Genomic DNA, 15,064 nt, shown 5'->3' on the forward strand with positions numbered 1-15,064 from the left:
GCTGAGCTAATGACTTGATGCGACTAGAGGAATCTCCATGGTGGCAAGAAGGAAGGCAGCCACTGGTTTTGAGAGGATTTTTGACAGCAGGAGGCTAACTGGGTGTTTACATGTTATCTCAGGAAAATTTAACCAAGCACACACAATGAAGTCTCACTAAAAGGATTTTTGACATTGTCCTGATGAGATGTTGATAAACTTATGAAGAAAGCAAGTAAATTTTTCACAAAAGTTCAGTCTAAAGGCTGTATGAAAAGTATATGGCAAATGTATAATTTTCAAGGTGTCTAGCCATTGTGAATTGTAACTTTTTTGGGGAAAAAATTACTTTTTGGAGTAAATTCACCAGAAACAGCCTGCAGTTTTTATTAATGTCTAAAAAACTTAATATCGAAAGAAATTACGGATTTTTTTTCCTTTTACCTGCTCTTGTTATTTTGTAATTATGTTATTTATTTGAATTATTTACATTTTGGTCCATAAAATATCCAAGATTTCCACATAACTTCATAATTTGGTCCATCTGATCAGTTTCTTAGTACTTGAGTAGCCTTATTACCAAATGCTTTTTACTCTTACTTCAGTAATATTTCGGGGTGTGGCTACTTTTCCCTTTTACTTGAGTAAAAATATGTTGAAGTATTTCTCCTAAGTTTTGTGGTACACGACCCACCTCTGCCCATGTTATAATTTAGCACAAAAACCTTGTCTTTGGGTATTTTGGAAATTTGCTTCTTTAACAAAACAAGCACGTGCAAATTTTCCAAAACAGCTAAATCAACCACAAAGTCAACAGTTAGCTTACCTTTTTCCCTGTTTCTTTCCAGTTTTTAATATTTTCCCTTTTCTAATAATTATCCTTTAAATATGGACATATATCTATATATATATCTATATATATATCTATATATATATATATATATATATATATATATATATATATCTATATATATCTATATATATAGATATATATAGATATATACATATATATAGAAATATATATATATATATATATATATATATATATATATATATATATATATATATATATATATATATATATAGATATATATATATGTATAATTTTACTTTCTCGGTAATTTCTAGTTTTCATCTACTTCTGTGTGTTAAACCAAAGCCAACCTCAGAAACCTTGTTTTATAAACACACCCGAACGTTGGTGCTCTTGAACATCTCTCTAAACGCTGTGAAACATAGACGGACGTAACACCGGGCATAGGTAAGCTAATGCTAACGTGGCTAACGTCCACTCTGCTTTTTACGGCTGCAGCTAGCTAGTTGCTAGTAGCTAGTTGCCGATGTTTGGATACGTATCTGAAACTGTTTGAGTCGCTAAAGTTATTTAGGAACAAAAATACTTCTGATAAAGAGGAGATAAAAAAAAAACTGCTGACTATGTCGAAGATTCGCTTTGGTTAGGTAATGTTAGACCCACAGAGGTCATTTTAGGGTCAGTTGTCAAACTCGTCCTCCTTTTGACAGCATATGCAGTAAACATCAGCTGAAGATTGATCTAGTATGAAATGGCAGTTGTTTTTTAACATGGAGTTTCCCATAGTTTAAAGGTTTTGTAATCATAAATCCTCATAAACTTCTTTAAACTTTTGTGGGATTACTTTACTCTTTTGGAAGAACATTCTTTGACTTGAGTATAATTATTTAAATACAAAACATCACTAGACTCACAGAAAACAAGGCCTATTTAAAATTTTACCATTCATGTTCCAAAAAAATTATTGTGAAATGAAGTAGAGTGATTATAAGTAATCAAAGTGATTAGTAGGCCTGTCATGATAAATTTTGCTAGATTAAAAATTGTCCTTGTAATTATGGCAATATATGACAATATTGTTTTGAGACCATTTTCATGGCATAATTATTCAAGTTTGCACTGTCAATCACAAATAAACTTTAATTTTGGAAAGAATACTAAACATTGGAACGGGAAGATATTTTAAATATCCAAAATAAAACCAAAAACAATAAATAAAATAAAAAAACACATCTGAAACCATCAATTAAAAGGGCCATGTTATATCTGTAAACAAAATTTACCTCCAAAGAATATTAATCATAAGTAGGGAAATGATCAAGCTCATTTTAATTTAATTTATTGATTAATTACAACTTATCAGATTTCTCCTGGCAAATGCTGATTTAAATTTTTTTTTACTGATATTACAGTTTTGGATTTGTTTTTCTTTTTTAAAACAAAAGTAAAATTGTGCTACAGGATTTTTGGTTGAGGTAATAGGTTTGAAACCAATAGAAAATTTAAAAATTAAAAGCTTTTCAGCATTTAAATGTTAGCTTAAGGTGCATGAAAGTGCTTCCTTTGTGTTGATATTCATTAAGTAGGATAAATAAATGGACTTATGGTATTTCAGTCGCATCTGATCAAATCCAATCTAGATTGATCTTATTCAACACCTAAAGATAAATTACTTTCTAGATGTGGAGGTATGTGTTCTGTTGCATTCTGCACCAAAATCTTTTGACAAAAGTAAATTAATTCCTCTTTATCTCAAAGGGTTAAAAATAGGATTTTATTTTGGTGATCTGTGGCTGTAAAGACTTAAATCAACAGGTTCCCTCTGGATGAACTTTAACCTCCTATAATGAGGCTGAAGTCCAACCTGTGGCCATTCAAAGTTTGTCACTCATTTTCCATCTACACTCAACTATACCTACTAAATAAATCATGAATCATATTTATATAAATTCTCGCTAACTTTGGTGCTTGAACATGGAGCTGACAGTGTGTAGAAAAAAGTATTTGCTCTTTGGTAAACTAAACATCATAATGTTTCATGTCTTCTATTTTAGCTGCAGAGACATTTCTGTTTTTGGAGATTTCAGGGGGAAACCAAAATGTTTAATTGGACAAGGCGAAGAAAGCTGCACAGTGCGTCTCTGTTTGAACCGATCTGGGTCAAATTAATTATCTTTGTGATGTCAGAAGATGCTGGTCACATGCTGAATGTAGATAATAATCAGTGACTGTTCAACGAGTCTGAAACAACGTTATACAAGTTTTATTCTGTGGAACTTAAAACTTCAGAGTGATCCCTCAAGTTGAGGCGATCCAATCTTTGACCGGTGTTTTGTTCTGACTTATGAACATTGAAAGTAATTTTTATTTACACTGTAAGTTAAAATAATCAACAATGTGTTGCTTTTGATAATTCCTGCTAATCATGTATATTTCTGAGTAAAACTGAATCACATTTCCTTGAATCATAGTCATTTTTATTTATTTTTTTAATCATAAGAATTGCTATTTTCTTTCCAAATAATTACTTTTTTAAGTTTCTCAAATCTATGCACTAGTTATAAAGAGAACAATAAAACAATAATTAGATATAGAATTTATTCTATTTCCAATTACTGACAAAAATGAGAAAAAAGAATCTTTTTGGCTGAATTTCATGAGACACATCTTGGTTTCTACTAGTTATTTACACATTTTAAATATTTCCAACTTCAGATTGTAAAGTTTTAATTTGTTTAATTTAGTTATTCATGAGCAACAAATGTCGGGGATTTATTTTATTTCAGACTCAAACTTGTTTGCTAAATGTTTTGAAACATCAAAAGCATATTTTTTTCTTGTGATCCACTTTTCCTATAACTTAGGTGATTTTATGAATCAAAAAAGAGCTAATTGTTAATATAGATTGTATATAAAAATGTTTTAGTTGCCATCTTAACCCTGTATTTTTTGTATTGTGCTCTTCAGAGTAGACTGATGAACTCTGTCATATGATGAAACCATGTTTTATGTGGGAGAGGATGTCTTTATCTCTATGCAGTAATCCTTTTTTTACACTTCTCCTTGTGCAACAAGGAGGAAACCTCAGCTCAGCGGCTTGCAGCCATTGAAGTGATTCATCAGATCGTTTTTAACTCCTGACTGGGTTGTGTTATTGCGCCACACCCCCCCCCCCCCTTCCTTCCTTCTCTCTCTACTCACTCACTCTCTACTTCCTCTTCTGAGAGGGGAGATGTGGTACCAGCTCTCCATCTAACGGGTTAATCGAGTTTCCTAAATCTGCTGAGATTTACCCTGTCCAGAACTGAAGTAAACTCTGTTTAAGCTGGCATCGAGAAACGATTCGCCTGGTTTCTGACGACCTCCATCCAGGTGTCCCACCCTTCTTCCCCCTGTGAATTAGCCAGACTGAGCAGCCTGCAGCCAACTAGTTTCACAGAGCACACCTGTTAACGGTCGCTCGTTCTCTTTTATTACAATTTGCTCTTGTTACTGAACCAGGTAGGTTTTAGTGACTCGGGCGAGTCCCAAGGATGATGTTTTAAATTTGGGCTATCATGAACCAATAAACATTTTCCACCTCTTCCTCTCCAGAATCGAACATCATAGCTATTTTACAACCATCAAAGAACTTTAAGGTGACTCATTAATTGAATGTCCACAACATCTTTTAGATTTTCTTTATGCTAAATATTTTATTAGTAAGGCAATTTTGCAAGGGTCAGTACAGCTTAATTCAGTAGCAGAAATAATCAAATAAGAAAAATCAATCATCTAGTCTATCTTTCCCTAATGCTGACACTGAGAACTAAAAAGGGAACCTTTGAGAGAGACGGACGGAGTTTGGCTTTTCGAACCCCAGACCTGGCCTGATGATGAAGGAGGTGTTGCAGCAGGAGGAGGATGTTGGTCGAAGGCAGGGATCTCTGTAGGCCTGATGAGCTTTCTTCTCCTCATGGATGGTGAGGTCACACAGGACTTGGGTGCTGGCAGAAAGGAAGGCATCAGTTCTTCTTCTTTGTCTTTGTTCTTTGTCTTTGTCTTTACCTTGGTCTTCATCTTCGTCTTTGGGGTCTGAACCCAGCTGATGAGAGAAGTGCAATTTGAAGCCACATGTTGCGGGGCAGACGGGTTGGTCCCCATGATCAGGACAGTCTTCGGCTCTGTGGCCCCGGCTCTTCTTCAGCTGCAGAGTTCTTTGTCCATCTCGATCTTGACTCAAGCTGCCTGGAGGATCCAACCAAAGTTTCCTCTTTGCACCCACCTTTTATAGGGTTCATCCACCCTTTTGGTTCATTTGCATTGGCTAGCACTGTTGCTGTGCTTATTTCATTGGCTACCTGCTTGGACAGATGATCTCATCTCCATCACTGTCTTAGAGACATTGTGTCCTGATGTCTGTGCTAATGTCTCAGGTTGCTTAACAACCTGTTTCTAAATAAGGTGTTGACCATCTCTGCACTCCTGTTAGTTCCCCTTTTTCCCTTAACCTTTCACCTACTATCCACCTCCAATACATCAGTGATCTTTAATTGTAGTTACACCTTTGACACCATTTCAAGTTCAGAGTAAAAATCACATTTATAAGATTTCAAGTTCAGAGTAAAAATCACATTTATAACTTCTTTTACTTCTCTGATTTATCATTCTTTATAATGTTATGATAACCATAATTTATCAGTTACTCTTAGTATAATCTTAATGTGAGTTATTACAAATGTTTTCTGTAAAGAAACCAAGAATAATTCATGATTCTTATTATTTGATATCAAAGTTACAGTTACTTGTTTTACTTGTAAGAGTTCCCACTAATGTAAGTGTAAGTGTAAGTATTATTACAAGTAAACCAATATTAATATAAGTATTTTACTTTGAATCTTATCCAATTACTCACAATATTTAGAATTCATTCTTTAAAGCTTTCATGCTAAGTAATAGTCTGAACTATTTTTATAAATCTGCAGGCTGAAACTTACTTCCTCTTTTTCCAGGAAACTGCTTTTCCTGTTTCATGACTCTCTCTGTCTTGACTATGATTTCTTATGATTAAATAGAAAAAGTAGAATTAAAGCAAAGTTTGCAGGAGACAGAAACAACACACACAACCAAATTGATTTTATTGACATTTAAGTCTAATGTTGGGTCTAGATTTTACTTGAATAATTAATTTTAAAGATAACTTTATTTATTGTTACTGTTAAACTAAAATCTCCAGCATGGGGAAGTGGGATGATCTCGGATTTTCTTGACACCCCCTCCACGAGGTCAGACCTTTCCCATGCTGGGAATCCATCACCCTCCTGCAGTTCTGCGTCGTCATCGTCTGGAAAGAGAAGAGGTTCTTCTGGGATGTGAAGTTGCAGATTCTTCATCCTCAGTTGTCACAAAGGGCTCAGTGTAGTCATCAAACTCCACCTCTTTTGACACCCTCCTTGGAGTTTTAATTTCCCCCATTAGGTGATGAATGTCGAAGAGAACTTGGATCGCTCTGATTCTTTCACAGGAACCTTCGCTGGATGAACTGTCGTTTCTTCAGGATGGGGGAAGGAAGAAGGCTTCAAAAAAAAAATCTCGAACATTCAGCAGAGCAAAGCAAAAAAAATAAGCAGCATGACGCTTTCCTCGTAATCGTGATCCTTTTCCGTAGCTGTGGTCTTTAAGGGGTACTGGAGTTGTCGGAGACATCAGGAATTGTCCAATTAAAAAAAAAAACTGCAAAGCTTACAGTGCTGAATATCCAGGACAGGTGCTCTAGATATCAGGACGAAACAGTTGCCAGATCCTTCTAGGTGTTGGGTCTGACTTCAATGCTTTGTTACAGGGTTGATCTTAGTAATTTCCTATGACGCCACTTCTTCCTCACGACTTCAGCCCCTTTTCCAGTTTAATCCATCAGTTTGTGACAGGAGTTCTTCTTTAGCATAGTCCAATTTCTTCACGGCCCTCCCAGTCCAAAGCCTTGAAGTTGTTCTTTGAACGGCAACCATCCTGTAATAGTGGCCAGTCTATTGTAGGATGGCATGATGCTTGATCCTCTGGATATCTTCTTGTAATGTTCTGGTTCGCTTTAGCTAAGAACTGGCTTGAGCACCCCTTGGACCCCTTTCTTCATCAGTAGTACTGTGTTGCAGTTCAGTACTTACTTTACAAACTCTTGGGCGTTGAACCTCAGCTTAATCACCGTGGCTGCAGGCCGATCTTGACTCTCTGCCCTGTTTCCAATGACACTTTGAGCTGCAACTTCCCTTTTTCCTTCTCTGGGCAAAAAGGGGAAGTGTCTTCGCCTCTCTGCTTTCTGTGACGTGAACGGAGTTCCTCTGCAGGGGAAGACCTGCTCTTCTAGCAGCTGTCACTGTTACTGTGAGTCCATCAGAACCAAGAGGTACTTCTCACCTCTCTTCCTGTTATCCCCATTGGCTCTGCTACATCCATGCAGACTGAACCCCATGGGACTGTGCTCTTGATGAACAAACCTTCCATCCGCTGCCCTGGGTCCCTGCGTATTGAACACATACTCACAGTCCCACAGCTGCATCGGATGGGCTGAAGGGTCATCCAGAAGTTCTGCTTGCTCAGTTCTTCACGGGTTTGTAGCACGCCTGCATATCCGAGTACCATATGCACGCACGCAACTACCTCTCTAGGACCACCTGTCCTTAGGTGTTCTGTCCCACTTCACCCCGGCAGAGACAATCTTTCTTGGTGGCTTGAAAGAACTTCATCTTTGCCCTCCATAGGGCGTCTTCTCAGGTGTTGTCCTGTCGCTGCACCTCGAGTTTCCGGCGGAGCCTCAGTTCTGCTTTCTTCGTCCATAAGTTGTGAAGTCCCTGTTCGTTTTCAAGCCCCACGTTGGGCGCCACTTGTTATTGCGCCACCGCCCCCTTCCTTCCTTCTCTCTACTCACTCACTCTCTACTTCCTCTTCTGAGAGGGGAGATGTGGTACCAGCTCTCCATCTAACGGGTTAATCGAGTTTCCTAAATCTGCTGAGTTTTACCCTGTCCAGAACTGAAGTAAACTCTGTTTAAGCTGGCATCGAATCGATTCGCCTGGTTTCTGACGACCTCCATCCAGGTGTCCCACCCTTCTTCCCCCTGTGAATTAGCCAGACTGAGCAGCCTGCAGCCAACTAGTTTCACAGAGCACACCTGTTAACGGTCGCTCGTTCTCTTTTATTACAATTTGCTCTTGTTACTGAACCAGGTAGGTTTTAGTGACTGGGCGAGTCCCAAGGATGATGTTTTAAATTTGGGCTATCATGAACCAATAAACATTTTCCACCTCTTCCTCTCCAGAATCGAACATCATAGCTATTTTACAACCATCAAAGAACTTTAAGGTGACTCATTAATTGAATGTCCACAACATCTTTTAGATTTTCTTTATGCTAAATATTTTATTAGTAAGGCAATTTTGCAAGGGTCAGTACAGCTTAATTCAGTAGCAGAAATAATCAAATAAGAAAAATCAATCATCTAGTCTATCTTTCCCTAATGCTGACACTGAGAACTAAAAAGGGAACCTTTGAGAGAGACGGACGGAGTTTGGCTTTGAACCCTAGACCTGGCCTGATGATGAAGGAGGTGTTGCAGCAGGAGGAGGATGTTGGTCCATCAAGGCAGGGATCTCTGTAGGCCTGATGAGCTTTCTTCTCCTCATGGATGGTGAGGTCACACAGGACTTGGGTGCTGGCAGAAAGGAAGGCATCAGTTCTTCTTCTTTGTCTTTGTTCTTTGTCTTTGTCTTTACCTTGGTCTTCATCTTCGTCTTTGGGGTCTGAACCCAGCTGATGAGAGAAGTGCAATTTGAAGCCACATGTTGCGGGGCAGACGGGTTGGTCCCCATGATCAGGACAGTCTTCGGCTCTGTGGCCCCGGCTCTTCTTCAGCTGCAGAGTTCTTTGTCCATCTCGATCTTGACTCGAAGCTGCCTGGAGGATCCAACCAAAGTTTCCTCTTTTGCACCCACCTTTTATAGGGTTCATCCACCCTTTTGGTTCATTTGCATTGGCTAGTACTGTTGCTGTGCTTATTTCATTGGCTACCTGCTTGGACAGATGATCTCATCTCCATCACTGTCTTAGAGACATTGTGTCCTGATGTCTGTGCTAATGTCTCAGGTTGCTTAACAACCTGTTCCCAAATAAGGTGTTGACCATGTCTGCTCTCCTGTTAGTTCTCCTTTTCCCCTTAACCTTTCACCTACTATCCACCTCCAACACATCAGTGATCTTTAATTGCAGTTACACCTTTGACACCATTTCAAGTTCAGAGTAAAAATCACATTTATAACATTTCAAGTTCAGAGTAAAAATCACATTTATAACTTCTGTTACTTCTCTGATTTATCATTCATTTATAATGTTATGATAACCATAACTCATTAGTTACTCTTATTATAATCTTAATGTGAGTTATTACAAATGTTTTCTGAAAAGAAACCAAGAATAATTCATGATTCTTATTATTTGATATCAAAGTTACAGTTACTTGTTTTACTTGTAAGAGTTCCCACTAATGTAAGTGTAAGTATTATTACAAGTAAGCCAATATTAATATAAGTATTTTACTTTGAATCTTATCCAATTACTCACAATGTTTAGATTTCTTCTTTAAAACTTTCATGCTAAGTAATAGTCTGAACTATTTTTATAAATCTGCAGGCTGGAAACTTACTTCCTCTTTTTCCAGGAAACTGCTTTTCCTGTTTCATGACTCTCTCTGTCTTGACTATGATTTCTTATGATTAAATAGAAAAAAGTAGAATTAAAGCAAAGTTTGCAGGAGACAGAAACAACACACACAACCAAATTGATTTTATTGACATTTAAGTCTAATGTTGGGTCTAGATTTTACTTGAGTAATTAATTTTAAAGATAACTTTATTTATTTTTACTGTTAAACTAAAATCTCCAGCATGGGGAAGTGGGATGATCTCGGATTTTCTTGACAGTTGGAAGATGAAGATCGCTTTGCTGGGAGCCACTGGGCAGACTGGACAGTTTCTGGTCAAACAGGCGCTGGACCAGGGCCATACGGTCACCGCTGTCGTCAGGAACCCGGCAAAGCTCACAGTGCACCATGACAACCTCAAGGTAAAACTCAACCCAGGTTCAAAGTTCAGGTGCGCTTATGGAGCCACATATTCAGCATCAGTGTTGGGTAGTAACGGATTACATGTAACGACGTTACGTAATTTAATTACAAAAAAAGAGTAACTGTAATTCGTTAGTTACAATGAGAAAATATGTAGTCCAGTTACAGTTACTTCCGAAAATATTAAGAATTACAAATTTAGTTACATTTAAAAAAAATATATAAACAAAAACCTTTGCGAAATATGTAATGATATTTTTATTGCTTTGCGCCCTTTATCGCCGTTTCCCGCTACGGCTCCTTGTCTCTATCATAGCCGCAATGCCACTCTGATGTTCCATCCTGTGTTGGTGGAGCCTCCTGGAGGAACAGCAAGCGAGCGGACGGTTCCATTTCAGCTCAAGCAGCGCATAAAAAATGACAGCCTTCCAGTACTGGAAATTTAAGGAGCATTTCATTTATGTAACCCAGGCTCTCCCTCTTCAGACCTGCAGCTGGTGGAAGACACCCTATGTGCTCTGCGTTGTGTTTCTTTTCGTGAAAGTGGGGTGTGTTCGGTGCAGGAGAGGAATCGGACACAGGGCTCCTCTGGAGGGGAGACTTTCGCGCCTTTATTTCATCCACTTTACAAGCAGTAAACAGACTGTCAGGATTTAACAATTGTCACTTTACAAAACAATCAAACCTCATCAAATCAAGATGCAATCTGCAGCCAACTGGCACACTGAACAAACAGAAAAAACGATCGGCATACCAACGCAATGTATATTTTACACGGGGCTAGGTGTAATAATAAATTAGCATCAATGCTAACTTAGCTAAATAGTAGTCATTAGCTTCTGGAAAGTTACAAGTATGTTAAGTAAGCTGGACGTGCACCATTGAGTAGGTTAAAATGAGTGTATGAGCTGAAATTAGCCAAAATGCTAATGTAAGCCTGAATACTTTCAGCAGCATGTGGGGTATCATTAGAATGTTCTCTATAATTTACTTACTCCATTCAGTATACTAAACATGGCTATTAAGTCAGAAAAATAGGTAATAGCTTATTTAAGCTAAAAGGCTAATGCTAATGAACTGCCTTGCTGTGCAAGGCAGTTCCCTAACCTGAGAGAAACAGATAATGCAGAATCAAATTATTGCACTGCCTGTGGCGGTGCACTAACCTGCAGTGCACTAAGAAAAATAAAATGTTGAACATGGGTCAATACTCATTAAAACCTCAAAGTAATCAAAAAGTAATCAAAAGTAATTAGTTACATTACTTTTTAAAATTAATCGAAAAAGTTACACTACAATTACATTTTAAACAAGGTAACTTGTAACTGTAACGGATTACATTTTTAAAGTAACTTACCCAACACTGTTCAGCATGCTGTTTCTTTAAGAACTGAAGCCGTACAATAACAGTAAACTGTATCACAATATATAGTTTTGTGATGCATCCATCACAAAAAACATGTATGAGATGCAAGCTTTTAATTTTAATTTAACTGAAAAGCTAAGGATAATCCTTGTTTTACTAAAGATCATGTTTTGTCTGGTGCAACTTTAAAGGGGACCTCTTATGCCGAATTTACAATTTTCACATTTTTATACTTTCATTTGGTTTGAAAAACAACCCAGGCTCTAAAAAAACCCACCTAGCTGTTTTTTGGCAGTAAGTTAAAGATTTTTGGTGTCTGAAAAATGAGCCGTTTTCAAAAACCTCCAGAATGTATCGTGACAAATCAGCAGCCACTGGCCGTTACTTAGCAACCCCAGTGGAGTCCAGCCCATTACCTGGTTTTACTGCTGAATGTCTTGTACAATGGCTGCTGGAAAAAAGAAAGTGTTTTTCTGTTGACTTACAATCCAGAAACCACTTGCTGCATTCTTGTTTATTGTACAGTAGGCTCTACTTCTGCTTTTCAAACATATGGTTGTATAATTGAGCATCTGTTTGCAGCCATTTTCACATGTGAGTGTAAACACTGAGTTGGTGGGCGTGGCCAGCAGCAGCTTGTTTAAATTTAATGTGACAAAAGGCTCTAAGTCAGCTTATTTTGAAAATAGCTAAAAAAAGAGACTACAATCTTATTATCTAAAAATAATTTAGTGCAAAAATATAATAAACATGTTTTGTATCACCCATAGACCAATGTAGGGGATATTTAACTGGAGTCCTGCCAGTTTGTGTAGGTTTGTAGCCCAGTCCTGTTTCATAGATGTTTTATTATTATAAATTATATGTGAAATATTTTACAATATTTTGCGAATTGTAAATTGGCAGTGAGGTTTTCTGTTCCCAGATCAGGATCGGTTTTATTTCCCTCCTTGTGAGAAAAGAGGCTTGAAGTCAGAGCAGGAATCATGAAAGATGTCAATAACTAATTTGGCTACACATTAATCGTTAAGTATTTAATGTGGAAAACTTTAGGAACTTGAGGAAAAGAGCAAAGTACTGTTGACTGGTTCTCTTTATGTTTTCTCCGGTTTATAAACACACGTTTCCCTGGATCAAAATGGCTTCATGTCGACCTGCTGTCTGTCTGTCTGTCTGTCTCCAGGTTGTGTCGGCTGATATTTTCTCAGCAGACAGCCTGAAGCCTCATTTCAAAGACCAGGATGTCGTCATGTCCTGCCTCGGCTTTCCGGCTTCCTTCTTCTCCGGTGTGACGGGCTACACCACGTCGATGGCGGCTGTGGTCGGCGCCATGAGAGAGGCCCGGGTCAACAGGGTCATCACCATGACCTCTTGGTACACAGAGCGTAAGTGGGCTGTACGGGTCAGCGTGTCAAACTCATTGATGTGGCAGAACGTGTTGATAAAAACCATTAACAAGTATTGTTAATGGTTAATACCTGAACTGATAACCTGCTTATCCAAAGTCTCTAAAGCAGTTGCCATGGAAACCTTCAACGATAGACCTATTATCCCCATAATTACTGAGTAATGTCTCTTACAGATGAGAGATTTACCTGGTAGTGCTACTGTTGGTATTTTTGTATATCTGCTTTGTGTGAGATTGTGTCATATTTTTTTATGTTGGTTAGCTAACTCTGAAGCCCAGTCTCCGTTCCTGATCCGGTTCCTTCTCCTGCCGATGATCCGCAGCGTCCTCAGCAACATGTATGAGATGGAGCGCTTCCTGCAGAAAACCGAGGACATCAACTGGACCGTAGTTCGGCCGCCCGGCCTCAAGAACCTGGCAGCCTCAGGTGAGAGTAGAAAAAAGTAGAAAAAACTAAACAAAATCAACGGGTAAAGTGAAGGTTGTTGTTGCAGCTCAGGAGTTTCTGACGCACGAGGGATACTTTGTGCCTGACAGCAACGCTCAGGTGGGAAGAGGAGACGTGGCCCGCTTCATGCTGTCTCTGCTGAACAGCAACGCCTGGGTCAAGAAGGGCGTCGCCGTCACCACCAAATGAAGTCACCGGCCATTTCTAACCACGCAGACGTTTTCTGATTACTTTGGTGTCCGTGCTGCACTGCAAAAACAAAATCTTCCCAAGTATTTTGGTCTAGTTTCTACTGCAAATATGTTAGTTCACTTGAAATAAAAACTAACTCATAAGTTAGGTTGTTTAGAGTCAATAACTACTAAATATTGATGAAAAAGTTCTAGTTTTTTTTATAGTGTTATAAGTTAAGGAGATATTGACTACCATTAACAAGTTCATGTAGCTCACTGAGAAGTTACTGGTAATTTATTTCAAGTGTACAAAGATATTTTCACTAGAAACTAAGATAAAATTACTTGGTAAAATGTTGTGTTTTACATTAACCAAAGCTTAAATGGGAGCAGCAGCAGGATACCAGATAGAGGCGTCCTTTCTGTGCCTGCTCTTATTACTAAAAATAAACGTTATATATTGTAAGTGTTCCGGTTAAAATGCTTCATAAAGGTTCATTTTTCTCATTTTTTATTTGTCTAAATGACAGAAGAATTACCGGCTTACTTTACTGGGAATTAAAATATTTCTGTTAAGGTTTATAGGTGGTTATGAACATTTAGTCACTACTTCTCTTACGGTACTAAAGAGCAAAAATGATTGATTGGATCATTTTTCCAGACATGAATATTTAATAAGACTGTAAACACGTTTCCCTAATAAAACTATCAGCTTTACTGTGAGGTTTGAGTTAAAGTTGTATTTAGAAAAGTTTAGAAAATCTGCAGTCTTTTTGGGTGAACTGATATTTGGTTTATGTTTTTTTTTTCTTAACATAATTACTGGATAAGTTTTGGCATGAAAGTCCAGAAATATGGGGATCCAGAAGTGCCACAATCCACAAAGCAAAAAAATTGAGCAGCCTTAAGTTAATTAGAAAAACATTTGATTTTCCTTGTATAATTTTTTAAACATATGCTACATTGCCAGGGTAAATATGTATATGTATGTCACAAAAAATTATTTCATGTTTAGTAGCCGCAAGATTATTTTTCATCCTTATGCATCAGTCAGAAGGTAAAGGTCACATAATGAGCTGCAGTAACAACGCAGAAAAAATATGAAATAGTAAAATATTCAAATTATACATGGTTTTAATAAATGTCAATTTTAAATAATTAATTTCAACTTATTCCATCTATTTAAATGCAATATTACATTGTGATTTGTTTGGCTCTTCATATTCTTGTACCGAGTTGCAAACTGAAATAAAAATATATAACAAAAAAAATTTGTTGTTGCTAGGTCTGTTTGATTTGCTCCAAATCACTCTCTTTTATTGACGACAATTTACAGAAAATATATCACAGAATAAATATATATTTTCAGTAGGAGTGAAACTGTACACACTCATGTTCGATTTACAATTTGCAGGTGGGGTGATTGGATGAACGCAGACCGTTAAGTTCATTTTTTAAACAATATATTTACATTATAAAACATGTTGACCTTCTGTTTGCCCACATGGAGGATTTTACACGATGCTAAAACAGGAGGTCAGATTTTAAACATCTGCTGTAAGGCGAGAATAAAAACCGTTAAAAGTCAAAGTGGATCAGTGCTTAGAAAACATTCATTAAACACGATAAAAATTTAAAAAGCTTACATTGCTAGAAGCTAGGTGACGGCAGCCTCAGTTGCATGTAGTAAGGTGCGGCGAGGCCCGGCTCCGCTTTGAGGCAGCGAACGTCGAACAGCATAAATATGATACAACAGACAGAGAGTTACAGAGGCGTAGGCAA

The 15,064-nt window shown here is 37.6% G+C and overlaps 1 protein-coding gene across 4 annotated transcripts; it reads left to right on the top strand.

The window, feature by feature from the left end:
* The first annotated feature begins 20 nt into the window (after positions 1–20).
* Positions 21–15,037, top strand: LOC122828870 (uncharacterized protein YwnB-like). 4 transcript variants are annotated; one of them, XM_044112859.1, is made up of 6 exons: positions 21–102; positions 3,869–3,939; positions 9,745–9,886; positions 12,437–12,638; positions 12,924–13,088; positions 13,156–15,037. In XM_044112859.1, the coding sequence occupies exons 3-6, from the start codon at positions 9,752–9,754 to the stop codon at positions 13,296–13,298; spliced, it is 645 nt and encodes a 214-aa protein (XP_043968794.1). In that variant the 5' UTR covers positions 21–102; positions 3,869–3,939; positions 9,745–9,751; the 3' UTR covers positions 13,299–15,037. The 4 variants fall into 4 exon arrangements, with proteins under 4 accessions (XP_043968794.1, XP_043968792.1, XP_043968793.1 ...); XM_044112857.1 differs by lacking the exon at positions 21–102 and adding an exon at positions 1,154–1,240; XM_044112858.1 differs by lacking the exon at positions 21–102 and adding an exon at positions 1,266–1,440.
* The last annotated feature ends 27 nt before the right edge of the window (positions 15,038–15,064 follow it).

Source organism: Gambusia affinis, linkage group LG03, assembly GCF_019740435.1.
Source record: "Gambusia affinis linkage group LG03, SWU_Gaff_1.0, whole genome shotgun sequence".
In the NCBI taxonomy this organism is placed as follows: Eukaryota; Metazoa; Chordata; class Actinopteri; order Cyprinodontiformes; family Poeciliidae; genus Gambusia; species Gambusia affinis.